General features: G+C 40.4%; 1 protein-coding gene across 3 annotated transcripts in view; it reads right to left on the bottom strand.

Annotated features, from left to right (window-relative positions):
- Positions 1–387: 387 nt before the first annotated feature.
- Positions 388–18701, bottom strand: part of LOC119660773 (eukaryotic translation initiation factor 4 gamma 3) — an 82477-nt gene continuing 64163 nt past the window's right edge. For 2 of the 3 annotated variants that reach the window (XM_038069543.1, XM_038069541.1), the window contains exons 9-16: positions 7258–10070; positions 6944–7184; positions 6309–6869; positions 5997–6208; positions 5806–5940; positions 5494–5716; positions 5321–5422; positions 2712–2849 (exon numbers count right to left, since the gene is read on the bottom strand). In XM_038069543.1, the coding sequence (XP_037925471.1) occupies positions 2776–2849; positions 5321–5422; positions 5494–5716; positions 5806–5940; positions 5997–6208; positions 6309–6869; positions 6944–7184; positions 7258–10070 (4361 nt within the window). In that variant the 3' untranslated portion in view covers positions 2712–2775. Of the gene's footprint in view, positions 2850–5320; positions 5423–5493; positions 5717–5805; positions 5941–5996; positions 6209–6308; positions 6870–6943; positions 7185–7257; positions 10071–18701 lie in introns of all 3 variants that reach the window. The other variant, XM_038069542.1, reaches the window with a different exon arrangement.

Below are 18701 nucleotides of genomic sequence, written 5' to 3'. Positions count from 1 at the left end.
AGGTCTGATCCGATATGGATTGTTGCGCCAGCGATTATTAAGGAGGAATATCAATATTATTTACTCACGAAAAGGATTCTATTGACAATCAGTTTAAATACATTGAACTCTTGTAATATTCGGCGTTCTTTTCAACGTACTACGTATGTGTACTGCTCTGTGATAATTATCTTTAACGTGGCGACGGGTTCATAATACCCACTACATGCCATACAACTAGGTTACGGTTACGGTAGACTGCGGTCTGTCTGGAATGGTAGGGATAATGAAAGCAGGCCACCCTGCGTCAACTTCCACGTACAATTGAAAACGTCCAGAAATGTAGGAAACACGCATGTATACTTCGTCTACCATCTGAAAATGTTTGTATCATTTTAAATTCTCGTATAATTAACAAACCCCCAATTTTTCCTGTGCTTTATTTACATAGTCTTATTTTCCTCTATTTCCTTCTTAAATAATTCGATTTCGCATTATTTGCTTTTAATCGTAGTCTCCGTTTTTTTTTTCCACAATTGAAAAGCTTAAACATATCTCAATCTACTAATCTTTCTGCAGTTATTGTTTTTGTTTAGTTCTGTTGACATGACCGGTAGTTCCTTTTTGTTTTTCTTTTTATAAATATCCATACATTACTTTTGTGTTACTTTATAAACATGATTTGTTATAGTTATTAACGCATGGGTCCATGTTTAATATTTTAGTGTTTCTTTTTTTGTAGATTTTCATTTCAGTTTTTCATCAGTTCGACATTCACTGCCCGCAATCTTTTTTTCTTTTCTATCAGTAAAGTTTGCAAATCCGAATTCTTTTTCAATACTTAAAAACTACGTCTTATAAATACGTATATATATATATAAGGATGCATATAGATATAATCAAAATCGAAATATATAGCTTCCTTTGATTACAAAAAAAAATTAAATAAAACTCAACTTAGGCTAGTTGATTTACAAACTATAGGTTTAAGTATAGCTGTATACGATTATAAGTACCCTTAATTGATATCGTATCAATGTATATATTTTGCTCCTTTAAAATTACATCTTTCTTATTTACATTCACAAAAGAAAATATAATATCGGATAATATCGCACTTTTTTGCTGTATATAACCACTGACAAAGTTGCCTCCAGTATTAGCAACTCCGTTTTAACATTTTTTAGAAAGTAAATTGTGAACTCAATAACTAGCTTAAACGCTACGCAACGTGTATATACATTATTACATTATTTTTCTTGTTAAAAAATATATATGAACAGTATAAAACTCCTCTAGGCGAATTTTAAAAAATAAATTCAAAATTAATTTAGTTTGCATTCACGCTCCTAACAACTACCTTTGAAACGATACCTTAAATGAAAATTATTCCGAAGGTCATTGGAGCCAATTTCACTAAGCTCACCTGGATTGGAGAATTTGAAGTGAACCTGGTCTAATCGTTAATTTAAGCTGTAAAGCTTGCTCTTACTCAATACATACAATTATAACTTTATTTACATTTGATTGTGCAAATGGTAAATCGATTTGCCTATGCTTATGCGGTTTGTTGCAAACATTGGGATGAATGTTAGAGGCCTACACATTTACCGTACTGGCGGTGATTGGCTAGCCTGGCTTCTGTTCGCGTTCATTAAGGATGCACAGCCTCGTTTCGAAATGGAATTTACGACATATGTATATAAAGAAAATTAATGGGAGCCACACAAAACGAATGCGGCCTTGCAAAACATGTCAATTCGAGCATGCGAAGTTCTGAAATGTCTTACTTTCTTGCTTCCACAAACCTTCGTTTTAGATTGCAGCACTTAACTCCTTCTGGGCAAATCGATCAGCTATAGGTGTTTCATCAAATGATTTCAAAATTGTGCACGCAACAAGTAGCTAAGGGAGGGAGCAATCACCCCTGATGTTATTTCAAACGTTGAGAATCGCCACCAGCGATTCGGCCGCTCTAAAACATCAAAACCTTCCGTCTTAATGGACATGATGAAACGGAGAGAACGAAAACGGATAACTGAACCGAACGTTCGAAAGAATTGAACAATCAGCATTAATATAAAATTATCAAAGCGTTTTAAGACAACGTGGAGGTATCATCGCGCACGTATCCTAGAAATCAGAGGAAGTAAGTCATGTAAACGAAAAAAAAAAACATTCTAAGAAACATAAAAATATGCGTTAAGTCTATTTAGGAGCTAAACCCACATGTCAGCATAAATGAAACTTTTCCCGGAGTGATACTTAAGGGACATCGAGTTTAATTTAATTAATTGGAGGAGGGCATTCTGTAATCATCAGAATTCAATCGCTTTCAAATGTACAACTAGATATGTTGGGCTAACGATGCCGTCAGACAACCGCACATTCGGCGGAAGTCGCGGCTGTAATAAAAATGCAAAATTTTTACTCTGATCGGATATTAGCATAAAGATTTCGGTTTTACTCTAATTATAATTCCATTATGACCTTATTAATTTAGCAAAATTGCAACTTAGCATACAACTCAACATAATATTTCAAATATATAATATAAATATAACATGATTGTAATAAGATGTCGGCAATCAATTCATACCATATCGAAAAATTCATATGAGACTATGTGTTCCCTTCTGCACTTCAGAGCATTCATTCAAATTTCTACAGGGTAGCATAAGTAATTTGCACATTGTAAATCATACATTTTGACCAAAATGGCATGACTTCGTGTTCATGGTTTTTCGTAAAGTATAAAATTTGGTTCCTGTATAAGAAAACGGGATAATATTGGTGCTAATTGTTCTCATCGCTCGTTTCTGCACTTAGTATTTGCTGGAAGAATTGGTTCAAACCTTTAACAGCGACACCTGAAAAGAAATCAGAAAATTACGATTACAAAAAAAAGATTAATTATGTTCCACGTTATATTCGACAGAGAAAAGCTTAAAGTTACAAAAAAAGAGCACGAAACAGACTAAACAAGTTGGAAACCATATCCAACATGCATTTTTCAGATTACTTAGAAAACTGGGCGTAGGGCTCGTTTATGTCTACAAAGCCAACATACATTGCTTTGTATTTGAATACATATTCGTAGAAGCTGAGCGAGACGTTATCCGCGATTTGCGGAGAGACCAGAACGAGGAAGCCAAGAAAGTGGTCCAATACATGTATTGCCTTTAGTAGGTCAGAGTTCAGGAGTGTACATAATATAATGGGGGTATCGCTCTATAATTTTAACATCGCCAGTCAGTATTACAATGATCTGACAAAATAAGTCTTCCATGTAGTCACTTTTACGAAGCTTAGGAAACCTAAGAAGTCATCTTAGCTATTCAAATTTCCCTTTGCGAAGGACGCATATCCTCCAATATCGGGAAATTTTTAACATGCAGCAATGCATCGTCAGTAGATATACCAACCCAGAAGCCGCAATCTGTCTGACACGAGATGAGTTGATACCGTCTCCCCCTTAATATTGAATCTCTTGAAGAACGCAATAAAAAAGTTGCTTATAAAGATTTTTGCTTTTGATAAATTTTTCCGACCTCCATTTGTAAAGATCTTTAGAATGAGCGGCATGATTTCGAATGTCGACTGTGAACTGTGCTTAACAGTGGTGAATTCAACATGTTTTCAACAGGAAGGTATCCAATTATGAACAGCAATTTAAAACATGTCTGAAAGCCTGTCATTCGCATCCGTACACCAAACAATTGTCACCACGTCAACTCCAGCCATTAATTAACAGTAATGTGCGACTTCAAAATCAGATACTTGCAGACTATGCATCACAAGCATGCATGAGTTGCCTCCATCGCAGTAGACTTTTTTTCGTAAATGACCGGGAAACCGTTGCTTTCGAAGGATCACGTCGCATTTATCTGGCTCGTTCACACCTCCCAGAGCTACGGTCCACTGGTCGGAACGTAGTAAATAAATAAATCTAATTACATATTCCGGAGCAATGCCAAAAAACTACCACGAATAATCGCAATAAATTTGTCGCCTTTATAATCCCAACCGATTTTGTAATGTCCTTGCATATTACGTTTGTCTATGACTGCGCGTTTGAGATTCAAAGCGTCCGCACCAGGAAGAAGGTTCGCATCTCACAATGTCCTCGCCTGCGTTGAGGAAGAGGTTGGCTTCGCATTGTATATATTCGCCACTTCATCTGCCAGGATGACAATCGGTAACATTCCAGAGTTGACGAACGCTGCATCATCTGAGACAGTCCTGAAGGCAGAGTATACCCTCAGGGCTGTCCTCCTGTAGATTGCACTCAGTTTGTTAGTGTTAACTGACATTCGTAACGCCTCGCTCGAAACTGGGGTCGCATTGAGGATGAATGGATTCACCACCCTGGCTATAAGCAAACTACAGGTATACTGTGGCCCTCCACGTTCCAGGGTCATACTAGCAGTGAATGATTTGTCGCAAACATATTGCACGCGTTACGTATAGTTGAGTTTCCTGTCTATTGCCACTCCCAAGTATTTGATGGTTGGCATTCCCTTAGAAAATTAGGGACACAACATAAGCCTTGAAAGGATTGCAGTTAGCAAAATTTTCGATTTGAGATTGTACGGCAGAACCAAATGTGATTGTAATCTGAACCAGGGACGGGTAAAAGACCGACGTCGGACAACACAGCGTAGTCCCACGTGAGCCAGGCTTTCTAATTTCCATGGAACATGTAAAAAAAAATACCAGCATACAGAGAGGAAACGTAGAAATGATAGGACCAAAGGGAGAGCAAGAAAGAAACGACTGGTTCAGCGGTGTATGCAAAATTACAAACCGTGAAGTTCCCTTTGCAGGGAATGCTAGGATTATCCATGAAAGACCAGACTAGCAAATTCATTACAACAGCGAACTAGTAACATTGACCCTTGCGTTACTATCCAAAAAATCTTGCGTTGATGAGAACTCTGGTGAATGTAACGCTGCAGCTCAAAATAAGTTCATGCATTAGCTATGATCCAGCTCAGGAAAGAAGGTAAGGTCAAATTCTCTACAACGTTAGCTGTATGAGAAGCAAATATCGTCATAAGTGTAAAAAGCTTATTTAGAACAAAGTTGTCGGAAATTTCAAATTGCCAGAAAAATAATTATCTGACGAAAACTGATTAACTGAGATCGACCGGAAATTATACAGAGTACCAGGTTCATTACAGGAAAAAAAATATTGCTCTGCTCTAAAAACAGGAAATATTGCCTCGAAGTATTTCTGAATGCGGTATAAGGCGAAAGCAGAGTCGATTCCTTGTGCAAATTTATTAAATTTTATATAATCGTTCGTGGAATTTTCCTACTTTCTCTTAACTAAGCCTACCTTTTCCGTGTGGTTCCTCCTTCGATTCACGCCATTTAACAAACGAGTCCTGCGTTATAACATCAGCGTCGTACATTTCCATAAACAATTCGCTGAGTAAACCTGGGAATAGGTAAACAAACATGGGAAAAATCAATATCAAGAGCTCATCAATCCACAATTTGACTATTTACCTCCAGGGTGTTCTAACCGAAGTATTAGCACTTGTATTGCAAACAAGCATTCCAACTCGAGTTCCTCTTTTGAATCGATATACCGATGCAAAAGTGGTATACAAACATCACTAAACGTTTTCCTATCCAATTTATAATTCTTATTTATGTATTTAATTGCAAAATTGCACACCGTTGTCGTTAAAGCACGTATAAATTGTTTATCTATGTTATCCTCGTTGCCCTGAAAATGAGAAGAAATTCGTAGAGGCTTAGAATATGAATCAAATCAGACGACGCGGAAAGGTAAAATTTACGAATTTGTACGCTTACATTCAGGTAATCCATAATGCCATCTTTACCAACACCATCGTTGAGCAAATCTTTAACGCGTTCCATGACATTATTGAGATCCATTGGACTAAATATTGGGGTAACTAGATCCTTGTTATCAAGAAATTCGAATTTCTGGAAACGAAACACCAGTTATAGCTTGGAAAATTGACAAACATGCAAAAAATTACATTCTCTTTAACAAACTGATCCACATCTTTTGCTGGCATGAATTGTGTCCATTTGAATTCACTGTTACGCCAAAATTGTCGCGTCCAATTCGGACCAACTTCTTTCGTACAATAGATGATCAAATCCTTAATAAATTTGGGTCCTAAGTATGGTGCCATCTGGTCGTTCCATAAATATCGCGGGTGTATGAAATTTTTATAAACAAGTGGAACTGCAAAGGGATGAGAAATAATTTTTATTTTCAAACTAAAATTTCTGCATTCCGTGGTGGAATCTGATTACTACAGCCTAGAATAGTCAATGTAATTTACCTAGAAATTGGAATATTCCTGTCCAAGCCTCTGGCACATCAATCAATATTTCATTGGCAATTTGTGAATATTCTGAGTATCCTTGTATAAAATGATCCAATGTCACGAGGTTTTGTTTGAAGAATAGCATAAACACTTGGGCCAAAATTTTCCTATCTGCTGTCTTCGTGTCACTTAAATGCAAATAATCACAAAATATATGATAGAAAAATTGCCATCGAGACTTTTCGGGGTATCGTCTCATTATCCCCGGGCACTCATCGATATATTGTTCTAACGCTTTTGTAACTAGCTCCTTAATTAAGCGATTCGTTGTTTCCTGATCATCTTTGTATTGCGTTTCAGGCTCACTGCGATGATCGCGATCGCGATCACGATTCCTATCCAATGTGCCCCTGTCGCCTCGTCCAATTTCCGTGATTGATTTACCACCACGCGATGACGCTTGTGACGAACTAAATGAGTGACTAGCTGATCGTGCAGTGTTAGGACCGCGTCCTGCACGCGAAGAGGAGTTTTCACGCGACCCATGCGTGGAACCGGTTCGAGATTGTGGACGATCTATACAGCAACACAATGAAAAACCACTTCGTTTACAAGAAATAAGTTTAAGAATGGAAAATAATATTGCTTACCGTGCCTATCCCGTTCCATCGAATTTTTGCTGTATGAACCCTTGTTACGTGGTCCTGAACTACTACCCTTGTTTGAATCCAAATTGGAAAGCACAGCAAATGAGTTTGTGGTCGTGGAGAAGGATGATTTCCCGCCACTACCACCGCTGCCACCACTTGAATGACTCATACCTGCTCCTGGATTCCACTGGAATTGAGAACTTGCGCCCAATTTAGTTATGTTTTCGTTGCCACAGCTTATCTAACGAAATTGGAGGAAAAGGAAACAATAGGTCATAAGTGAGATCGACAGAAGGTTACAATATTTTACTAACCATGTGCCCAAGTTTATTCGCATCAACGGCACGATTGCCCTTCGACGTTTTCAGATACCACGTGTCGCTACTGTTCTTATTGAAGTTTCCACTACCACCACTTCCGCCGCTCGACGACATGCCACCACCACCGGTTCCACCGCCACCACCACCTCCGCTACCTCCGCTTCCACCCCCGCTTCCTCCACCATAACGACGGTCGTCCTTCTTGTTAGGCATTATATTGTAATTGAGCATTTGGTTATTCATCTGTTCGGTTTCAGCCTCCTTCTGTATCTGTTCCATAGTCTTGGGACCTTCTGCGCGTTTCGATTCCCACTTATTCTTTCGCAAATCAATAACATCTTGCAACATGAACCTAACGCGACTGCTGATTTTTTTGCGATCAACAATCGACTTCATAGTCTTCATGGTTTTATCCAAATTATTGTTAGGCATCTTTTCAAATTGTTTACCGACGGTTGTGAGGAGTTTGCATAGACATTCAAGCTTGTCCTCAGAGTTTGCATCCAGCAAATTTGCAATACATTCGGCGGTTACTTTCATGTTTAGAACAGATATCTTGAACAATTCTCCAATGAATCGAACCGTTCCACCTGATCGACGTCGAATTCTTCGCTCCTGCTCTTCCAGCGTGGATTGCAACTCGAGCTTCCTTTCAGGATCTTCACATTCTTTGATCTTCTCCATGATCGGACGTAGCTGTTTCTCCTTGGCTTGACGGGCCAACACGTTATCATGGAATTCACGTTGAGTCTTATCGAGCAATGCTGATCGGAAAATGACCATGTTTGTTTCCTTTTCTTCAGCTTCTGAGACACTTGCATCTTGGCGAATTGATTGCAATTTACTTTCGATGAGTTTACGACAAAGCCGAGCATAGGACATAGAGAAGTTGGGCTCATCGATAGCCTTCTCAAAAACCAACTCCATGACGCCGATAATCTTCTCAGCCGTGTCTATTTGTAAACTCATAATTTGTTCCACGAGTATTTCGAATTTTTCAGGAGTCAACTTGTTAAGAATACCGCGCACCTTACGGAGTAGCTGATCTTTTTGTCTCTCGTCCGCTGGAACACTTTCCTCATAACGAAGATGTGTTGGTCGCCAGGCATTCTCCGTCTCGTTGAGTTTAACGTCTTCACGCAACGATAAGCTTACGTGAATCATGCCCGATTTAGAGCCCTTCGAACTCGATTTTCCTGAAACGCTTGACATCGATGTTTGTTTGTTGAATTGACCTCCAGCGGAGCCAGCATTGCCGCCGCCACCGGCTGAAGCGCCGCTGCGCATACCACCCATCTGTATACCTCCGCCGCCCATCTGTTGTCGCTTGTTAGAGGCGAATGAAGGGAGCAGCGAGTGCTGCTGCTGTATATTGTTGTGTGTGGTCTGTCGTATGATCGAAGCACTGCGACTACCGAATTTAGGTTTATCCTTCGAATGAGGAGACTCACGCAACATTAAAAGCTGCGACCTATCGTATGTTTTCGTTCCATCTGGATTATAAGGCGACCATTGACCATCCTTGTACTGAATTAAAGTCTGCTGTTGCGAGGACGATTTGACGGCGCTAACCGATACCGCATCGGCTTGCTCGCCACTAGCTGCTAAGGTTTTTGTAGAGTCAGTGTCGACAGATTCGCTTGAACTGTCGGCAGGCTGGTGATGTCTTTGTTCGTCGGAAGCCATTTCAGCCACTCGGTTGTCGTTGAAATCGGATGACGGTTCGCGAGGGACGTCGACTGGCTCATTGAACTCGGTAACGCTCGGATCCAGGCTGGTGACTGTCATGGTGGACTGAATAGACTCTGTCGAAGTCTTACTCTCGATGTTATTGTTCAGGCTAGTCTCTTTGCTGTCTAACTCCTGTTCGTCGTTGGAAGTCACATCTTGATAAATAACGGTGTTGTTGTTAGCACTAGACAAGTCTGAACCGGTTGAAGACTGCTTGGACGATTGTTGATCCCGGCCGGGGAAGTGTATAATGTTGTCATTCCTATCGTTGGTCGGAGGTTTTTTGCCGCCTACAGTGGTGACACTTGTTCCATTAGGCGAGTCCTTACGCTCCGAGGTGACATTAGAAGCAGTTGATGCGGGAATAGTCTTACCATGAGATGGAGCAGACGAGGATTTAGTTACTTCCTTTTCGTTCAGAGTCATTTTGCCGGATAGGGGTGCAGTGGCCAATGGAAGTTCCTGACTTTTGCTATCTTTGCCTGCACTTGTAATTGTCGAACCCGACTTACTACTGGAACTCAGGCTCTTGTCTTTTGTTTTTGAACTGGCACTGCCGGTTGACTTATTCAAATTAGGAACACTTGCGATTACTCCAGATACGGCCGAAGCGACCGTGGGACCGGTTACGACGCTAGCACTATCCTCTCCACCACCAGATCCTCTACTAATGATTTCATCAATGGGTTCAGCGGCAGACTGGGCAGCAGACGGTATTACTGATGCACTGGTACCGATAGAACCTGCTGAGGTATGAGATGGTTGTGCTGCTGCACTGACCGGAGTGAATGAAGACGCTGACACCGACGGTGTTAACGAATGTGAAGATACTGATGTTGTCGACAGACTGGATGTTAGTTTGCTTGAGTGGGCAAAGCCCGGTATCGTGGTAGATGCAACGGGAGCAATACTGCTATTGTTGGGTAAGTCTATTTTATTTGACGATGCGTATGGGGGACTAGCGACAGGCAATGATATCGGGGGTAGTGATTGATGTCCAGACCCTAATGATGAGTCAGGGACCTGATCAGGCTCTCGTTCGCGGACGCAGGCAGGGTCGTTCTCTGACGGCTTATCTGAAAAAGAATAAAATTTTAGGGTGAGAATTGGCCAGCAATAAATCAAAGGCATTCTGTAGAATTCCGTATCTGGCATGAATTTTGCCTCTATGAATGGATCATCGCCACTAGGGGACTAAAATTGTAGCTCAAACAACATTGAAAGAAGCGACAACACTCACACGATCGAATCAAAACATTCTCGCGCGTGTCTCTTAACCAACCGGCATGCGGGTGATTTCTCGAAACATTTTTAGACCACATCGCAATGCGCCCGTCATCGGATCGGGAACGAAGCGTCAAGAATGGATGGAAAACTTAAGATCGTCATACTTACCTTTTACAAGAAGATGCGATGCTAGGACAGCTGGGTCGGGTTTCTCGTCTCCAATGACATACCTTGGCCCACTGCCGATTATTGCACTTGTTATCGAACTTTTTCTAACACTTCCTGAACAGAGAATTCTAGTTCGCAAATCTTTTGGTAAATTATTGAGGAGAAATCGGCATTATCAGTCTTACTTAAAGACGTCCAGAGTGTGGCTCAATTCGAGATGTATGGCAACTTGGGGTGGTGGTACTCAGTCTCACATAACTTTTTTCTTTTATTTTTATCTTATTTCGCTTCTCGTCGCAACTGGGCATGCTTAAATACGTTCAGGTAGGGTAAATTAAGATCACAAGTAAATATAGAGCTACGTATCCTATTATTAAAAGCGTGTGAGTGACGAACGGAGGCACACAAGGAGCACTCGTTGTGTTTAGGAGACTTGAATATCACAACCATGGGGTTTTCAGTACTTTTTCTTGGAAACGCTGGTGGTCCAGTAGATAAAAATGAGGAATCTACTTATCTGACTAACCGATCAAACTTCCGGCGTTGGAGCGAAGAACGTGGTTGCCAATTGCCGGTCCTGGGCAACAGCTGGTAACCAAATTTGAGATTGAGCACGACGGGCCTGAGCTCGTGCACTTTCAATTGCCACCTTTCACGTCTGCGCCCTAATAATTTTCTTTACATTGAATGTGCTTGACATTAGCTTTTCTGTCGTTGTCTCGCCCGCAGGTTCCGGCCCAGGACCACAGTTCTGCGTGATGCCACGACTTGATCGGCAATGGAGGACACCCCTCGCGTCGTAGCTTCCCAGCAATAGCAATTAACCAACAAAAAAACGCACTCGGCAAACGTTTAAAAATAAGCACACGTCTCGCGCAGTCTCCAAGGACTCAACTGCCTGCCCCCAATTTTCCTCTGGAAATATTCCACGATGTTTTCCTCCCACCTTGTCCCTCCACGATTCGATGATATGACTCAGAATTAGTAATTCGCCTTCCTCCGGCCATAAGCCTCTTGAAACCGCATTCAAGTGCAAAGTAGGATCTCGGCCCCGTTCGCAATGAGGGTGTCCGGCTGCCAAAACAATACGATTAAAACGAAACAAAAAAATATGAGTTTCTCCTTAACGGTGACACGAAGCAAATTCCGCTGGGCTGACGACACCACGACTATCTCCCAAAAGTTAATCAGACTGCAGCCATGTGGTCAGCTTTCAGTACGTTTCAACGGCAATTTTGGAAATTCTCTTAACACGCAGACAGTGGCGGCCGTCCCACCCGTCCTCATCGGATACGTGTGAACAAGAGAATACCCAACAATCGGAAAAGTGACAGTGGCTATATCAGTTGCCGGCTAAATGACAGGTTATCGCAATAGGGTTGCCATCTCGTCTCAACTCAAGGTCATTGGCACTAAATCAATTTTGAAACGTGCTGCAACCACATGCCAGATGGGTCTACTTTCCTCATTGATTATGGATGGCAGCACTGACTCTGGTGGGCAGATGTCAGCGTGGGACCGGTTCTCGAACACTCTCTTTCACACTCTTAAATTCGGAATAATACGAGGAAGAGCGCCGCACATTCTAGCCACGCTGGAATTACCGAAGGCTATTTCCCGAAATTGGATTTATGCCCTCGGATTGCAAAATACACGCACCACCGAGTCCCACCACACAAAATCAGGCAGCACTTTTGCTAGCCGCGTTGCAATTCAATCTGATGACGTAATCATGATGACATTCTTGCATTCGGAGAGTGGCAGCCAGTGTTGTCGAAAGCGAAAAATTTGTGGAACTGAATAATCTTACAAAAAAGTACCAAACGGTACTTAGATTCACGTAAGAAGGAAAAATGTTCATCGCTCCTGTTGCATTTTGCGGCAGGCCCGAATATATCGTGGAATGTGACTACCAATATTTTAGTATACTACCTACCTACCCTAATTTCCTGAAAGTTCGCTCGGTTGCAAGTTTTGTGACCAAACAAGATAAGGTTCTCCACAGGGAGAATCCCTCGATCTCTATAAAATCTAAATCCGGTCTCCAAACTAACTTTGAGCCCTCTCAAGAGCTAAGTGAAGTTTTCAAGGTGAAGTACATCCTTCTTCAAAAGACTACCTTCGAAAAGGTCAAACCACTGGAGGAAGTGCAATGTTACAACTGTCAAAACTTCAGGTATATTGCCCAAAATTGCTCGATGGTGCACAGATACGTTAAATGCGCAAAGAGCCATCGGCGTGGGGAATGCTCAAGATCCACGATGGAAGTTTCACACTACTGCAACTGCGACCAAACTGGGCACCCTGCAATCTGTCGCGCATGTTCACTTTATAAAGAGAGGATAGCCAGATGGGGAGCTGCCAAAACCCCGAAGGGAACTGAGAAATTTTCAGTTAAGCAACCAGTGACCCAAATTTCACAGAGTTTGACCAGCCCAGGCATATCATACGCCCAGCTCCTAAGGAATCTCTTCCCAAAGCAAAGAATGATAACGACGATGACAATTCAGACACTGCCCTTCTAGTCCGAAAAGACTATTTTTTTGAAGAAATCGTCATCGCAAACATCTTCTACTGCGGCGGTAGTCTCCGTCTACATCAAATGCAATTCTAAAACTGAGCAACTGGGTCATGACTTACAAGTGTTGGGCAATCTCCAGTTAAAGTCAAATACCTTCTTCTTGGGGGCGATTTCAACTCAAGGTATACCTCCTGAGGCGACAAGGCAGCTATTATAAATGGGGAAATCCTGCTAAAGTGGATCCATGATCCTTTTTTGCTGACCAATCTTGAGATGGTTTTGGTTGATACACCGACAAGACCGAGTAGTCAGTCTGTCCTCGACTACTTCCTGCTGTCTGACGAAACCAAACAAAGTTTTCAGGTGAAATCCTGTAAAACGTCACCGGGCATGTCCGGCCACTTTGCAGTCACTGCTACACGCAGAAAGAGTGTGAGTTCGAATATAATTTTCAACTGTTTACAGAGTTGAAAGCTTTGTTCCAACTATAATTCCTCCTAAAAGCGGCAAAAATCTGTCATGAGAAGAATATGTGATCAACTGTCTCTGGAACTCCGCAGGTGTGACATAAGTCATTGCTTAGTTTACCAATTTTAAAGGGAAAAGACTTGGGGTTTGCATGACCTGAATAGAGTCTGTTGAGGGTCTTGATTGTGGGAGCTGTTTGCGAATCAATGAATTCTAGTAATTTCACAGGTAGCATGGGGAAGAAGCTAGCAAAAACCCTGCCTTTTCGTCTGGAGATTTTTTGACACTCAAACTGTCAGTCCTCGTTGATCCTATTTTGAACCTGCCATGTTATATCATTCTCAGCAAGTGTGGTTGTTAGTTGGGTCCCACTATAGATGGTCCCTTTAGCTGCGTAGTGCGCCATTCTATTTAGGTGGATTTCACTTTTTGCCGGCACCTATATGACTTTTGTCTCTTCGATGTTCGAACTCTCAATTTCGCTGACGATCTTCCATATGATTCGATGGTTGGTCTTCTGGTTTTTGAGAAGTGTACAGGCTTTTTGAGAGTCCGTTATAATGACTACTTTCTCCTAAGCTCAATCTTTGGGCAAAAGTGTAGCCTGCTTGATACCCATGAGTTCCGCAGAGAGGTCAGTCATTGCTCTCATTCTATAGTCTACGTTTATACGAGGAAATGCTGATACGGAACCCGTATCTAAACATATATGAGAGCAAAAGATTCCGATGTGAAACGAATTACACAAGCAAAGCAAAGAAAGTTGACACAAACGAGTGCACAAGGAAAATGAAGGAAATCTAACAGAAATTAACAATACAATTACATTTGTAAGAACTTTAAGACAATGATGTAGATAGTGAACTATATTAGGGGAAATTTCGTCCCGACAATGCCTTTCGGAAATAATTTTTTGAGATGTATCGTTTATAAACCTCGAGTTCGAGCAGTGTGATGGAAGACAAACGATGTTGCGACAAATAAAGGCACAACTTTTCATGTTCTAGCCAATAAATACCCATTTACTTAATCTGGTCGCTTTTTATTAAGCCCGAACAGACTATAATTTTTATAACACGGTCGAATATGAACGATTTTCTCCTGCCGGGACCACTATGAACTTTCAATACCAAAAATACTCGGCGTATGTTGAGTGAATCGTATGGTGTGGTGGATTGTATTTACAGAAACGGCTGGTTTTCTTTTATGATTTCAGGAGAATTTTCACCCATTTCAAGAAATGACCACATGAAACCTACACTGGCACAAAATTATAAACGCACTGCAATACTTTCCTTATCTGCGTTATTACTCCAAAAGTAAGTTTGCGAAAGCAGGACATTATGGCCCAAAATGATCGAGTTAACGAAACATTTGTATTCTACTTTATTATTATTGTATATTCAACTTTCTTTTGTTTTACAACAGCGACGTGGTAATGTATAAGATTTGTCGTTAAATAGAGTAAATATTCGCTGAAACACACCATTTAAAAACGCAATATTAGTGAATCCTTAACATGAAATTTTTTTCATCAATATATGAATTAATGTACCGAATTTCGAGCATATGCGTCATGCATTGCTTTTACAGTTCGATAGCCACTGTGCAATTATGGAAGTTTATGACGATCGTGCATTAACACTTCGAACATGTGAAACGTGGTTTCGACAATTCAAAAATGGAGATTTCGACCTGAACGACGCCGCACGCTCTGGCAAGCGAAAATCGACATCGACTGCACGACCAAATCGTTATGGTCGGAAGGTCACACAGTGTGTGTAGTGCGACCAGACCAGTGTGATCAACTTTGAACTGCTGAGACCTGGTGAAACTGTGAACGCCGTTTACTACAAACAACAAATGAAAGATTTGAGTCGAGCGATTGCGGAGAACCGACCAGAAGAAGGTGATTTTGCTCCACGACCATGCAAGATCGCATAAGTCGAAAGTCGTTCACGACACTCTGGAAAAACTCAAGTGGGAGGTGCTTAACCATGCGGCTTACTCACCAGACCTGGCCCCATCGAATTACCACCTCTTTGCCTCTCTCGGTCAGTTTCTGAGAAGCGCTTCGACTCCTACGAAAATTTGCCAAAATGGTTTACTGAGTGGTTCACTTCCACAGACAGTTAATTCTACTGGTGTGGTATTCACAAATTATCAGAAAGGTGGACAAAATGTGTAGACAGTGATGGAAAATATTTCGAATAAAATAACTACTACGATTCCCTTGGAATTGTGTTTTATTCACAAAGAAAAACGGAAATTAATTAGGAGTACATCTGGTATATAAAAAATTCAACCTCTAAATAAAATTCCCAGAAGTCGAAAGTTCCTCTTAGTCGAATTACATTTTGTAACTTTGGGGGGGGGGGCAAATCACAAATCTTTCCATATTCATGTATGTAGGTATATGGGAAATAACAGTTCTTTTAGGGCGCAATGCGCCGTCCCTTGAGAATATTATTATTATGTAAGTGCAAATATATTCGCAAATCAATGTGGGACAAACTTCAATGAAAAAAATAGTGGAGTTCGTTTCATTTTCACCTCGCGTTTCTTTGCATGATTTTCAGCCTGGGCTCAGATTTTCTCCCTACGGTCCTGGATTTAAAGGGGGTTTAGGGGTTTTACTCATTTCAATCACAAAGCGGTAAAAACAGGCAAATTGGTGTTCAATTTCGGAAAAAATGTTCAGTGTCTATAGTGGCCATTCTCATTTTTCTATTAAATGATAAAATTATTTTTCGTTTTTTTTTTTTTTTTTTTAATTTACGTAATACGTTTGGAGGCCCGTGGGCCAAAAAACAGGAGAAAGTTTCTCTCCAATTGACTCAGGCCACTCTCAATTTTAAATGAAAATTTTACTAAATGTTTGGAGAAATTTGAATAGAATGGCAACTATTTGTCACTGCCTTAAGGGGGTCATTCCGTGTATCGGATCCTAGAAAACCATTTTTTCTGGCATCAATTGTATCTAAATATAGTGTAGAGTATATGGGCAAAGTGATTTGTTGATATTCGGGGTGGTTCGGAAATTACAGTCTTAAACAGGTAAAATATTGCATGCCAGGTTTACTTCAATCGCCGTAATAAAGCGTGCATCTATCGATCCGAATGACGTTCAAGGCTCTTCGCTAAAACCATAAGAATTAAAGCCAAGGCTGTACATGTATTTCTTGAAGTCTTGAAGAAACCTAAGGTTTATGGACTATGTATAACAGATTTAATGGCCAGTTAAGATTTTATGATTCAAAATCACATTCTACCTCTCAAATCCGTTTTTCTTGAAACCGAAAGTTGAAAATCTGCTGCCACCATAGCCCGAAATCTACCCAACGAAATTCTTTGAAATTTTTACGACTTATTCAGAAAATATTTCTACGGTCCACAAACTAGGACAATTGCGATTCATTCAATAGTTTTTTTTATTCATTGAAGAAGCCTTAGAAAAACATCAAAAATTTACAAAAAAAGTTTAACAAGGCAACAAAGTTTCAGCTTTTAATATTTTCTAATAATCCTAGTTTGTGGACTGTAAAGTCTGTACGTTAAAATGCCGTTTACTTTTTTTCTTTAAGAGCGTGGCAACAGAAAAGCACCTTTTTTTGGAGATGGGTGTATACATTGCCAAAAAACAACCCTCGCACGGGATGACCCCCTTAAGTAAGCGCAGAAATTGATTAAATAGTCAATTCTAAGCAAAAAATGTTTTATGAAAAATGTTCGTGCAAATAATAGTTCCCGAGTTAAGCATGTTCAAATATGTCATTTCTTAATAAAAAAAAAATGCATGTTTTCAAAGGTTTTTTTTTTTGCAAATAACCCGTAAACCATGTATTTTATGGAGGAATGATACTAAGCAGAAGCAAAGCACATTTAATAACAAGAAGGAACCTTTTTATATTTTTTAGGTAAACCGAATCCCTTGAGAATCTACTGTATTTAAGCCCTCGCAATAAATTCTGAAAATCTAATGGATTTAAAGTGAATAGTTTTGGGAAAAAATTTATGATTTACACCAAAATACACTGGCTAGCAAGAGGTAAGCAACCCATGTGTCGTCGGAACACTTCGATGGAACTTCAACATTTGCGGGCAACCTTCATGGTCAATTTCACCTTCTTTTTAGGCCTTTAAGATAGCTTCCCGATCTTGGTCGTCTCTACTCATGATGGTCTTATTCCCTTTATGCCATTACAGCATTTACCGCTTGCTTGATGTTGACCAGAAAGCGTGAAATTTACTGTACTATCCACTGATTGGAATATGCATATTTATGATAACCAAAAATCTCAGCTTCACTTAGGGGTTGTCGTTATCTCATCCTATACAAGACGAAAAGATATCTTTCGTTAAAACAACACTAACACATCCACAAATCGGGAAACCGGAAGTTAGACGCTTCAGGTATGAAAGGTTTTGTGTATTTCTTTTATAAAGAGATTTGAATGTGCGTTTGTTCCATTAGCACGTAGCACGTAAAATATGCATATATTATGTGAAAATTTCCACCTAAGTGATATTGACATTCATAGCCGTCAATTTGCAGAGAAGCGACAGTTTTGATCTAGCATAACTTTGTTAGTAATAGTGCGTTTTTCACCAAATTTGGCAGGATCATGCTCTATACTGCACTCTACATCGCTGCAGCTTAAGATGTGATTTCCTGTCAATTACTAAAAATTATAGTAATGCACTATTATTAACTTTATTTGAACAGGTATCGGTATGGAGGGTATTTCAGAGCCTAGGCACCATATAGTGGCAGCCTCCTGATTTTTTTCAGATTTTTCGGTTGAGTAGTTTCTGAGAAAAAAAATGATCACTTTCAACCCCCCGCACTCCCAACCTTCTCAACAAATGTCAAAACTAAGGCCGGCTTCGAAAAGCACTAACCGAGACCTTTAATTTGATACGCCACATGACTATATTTGATGAAAAAAAATTACAGCCCCCTTTTGCATGTATGGGGACCCCCCCCCTTTTGCATGTATGGGAACCCCCCCCCCCCCCCTTAAATTCAACGTAAAAGGATGTAACTCACTATATGCGTGAGCGTTCACAGTTCCCACCTACAACCGTCTCCGAGAAAAATGCGTGTGACGGACGGCCGGGCGGACAGACAGAAAGACAGTAAACCGATTTTAATAAGGTTTTGTGTTTACACAACACCTTAAAAACGTTAGCAAGAAGTTTAAACGCAACCTAATTCAATTATGTATACTCTAAATGCAAAAAACAATAGTGAACATACATTTTGTGGAGGCTATTCTCACAAAATGCCGTCACAATTTTTTCTTTAAAATGATCACAGTGC

Source organism: Hermetia illucens, chromosome 7 (genome assembly GCF_905115235.1).
Source record: "Hermetia illucens chromosome 7, iHerIll2.2.curated.20191125, whole genome shotgun sequence".
In the NCBI taxonomy this organism is placed as follows: Eukaryota; Metazoa; Arthropoda; class Insecta; order Diptera; family Stratiomyidae; genus Hermetia; species Hermetia illucens.
Note: the sequence above shows the minus strand (reverse complement) of the source record. Positions and strands in the feature narration are given on the sequence as shown.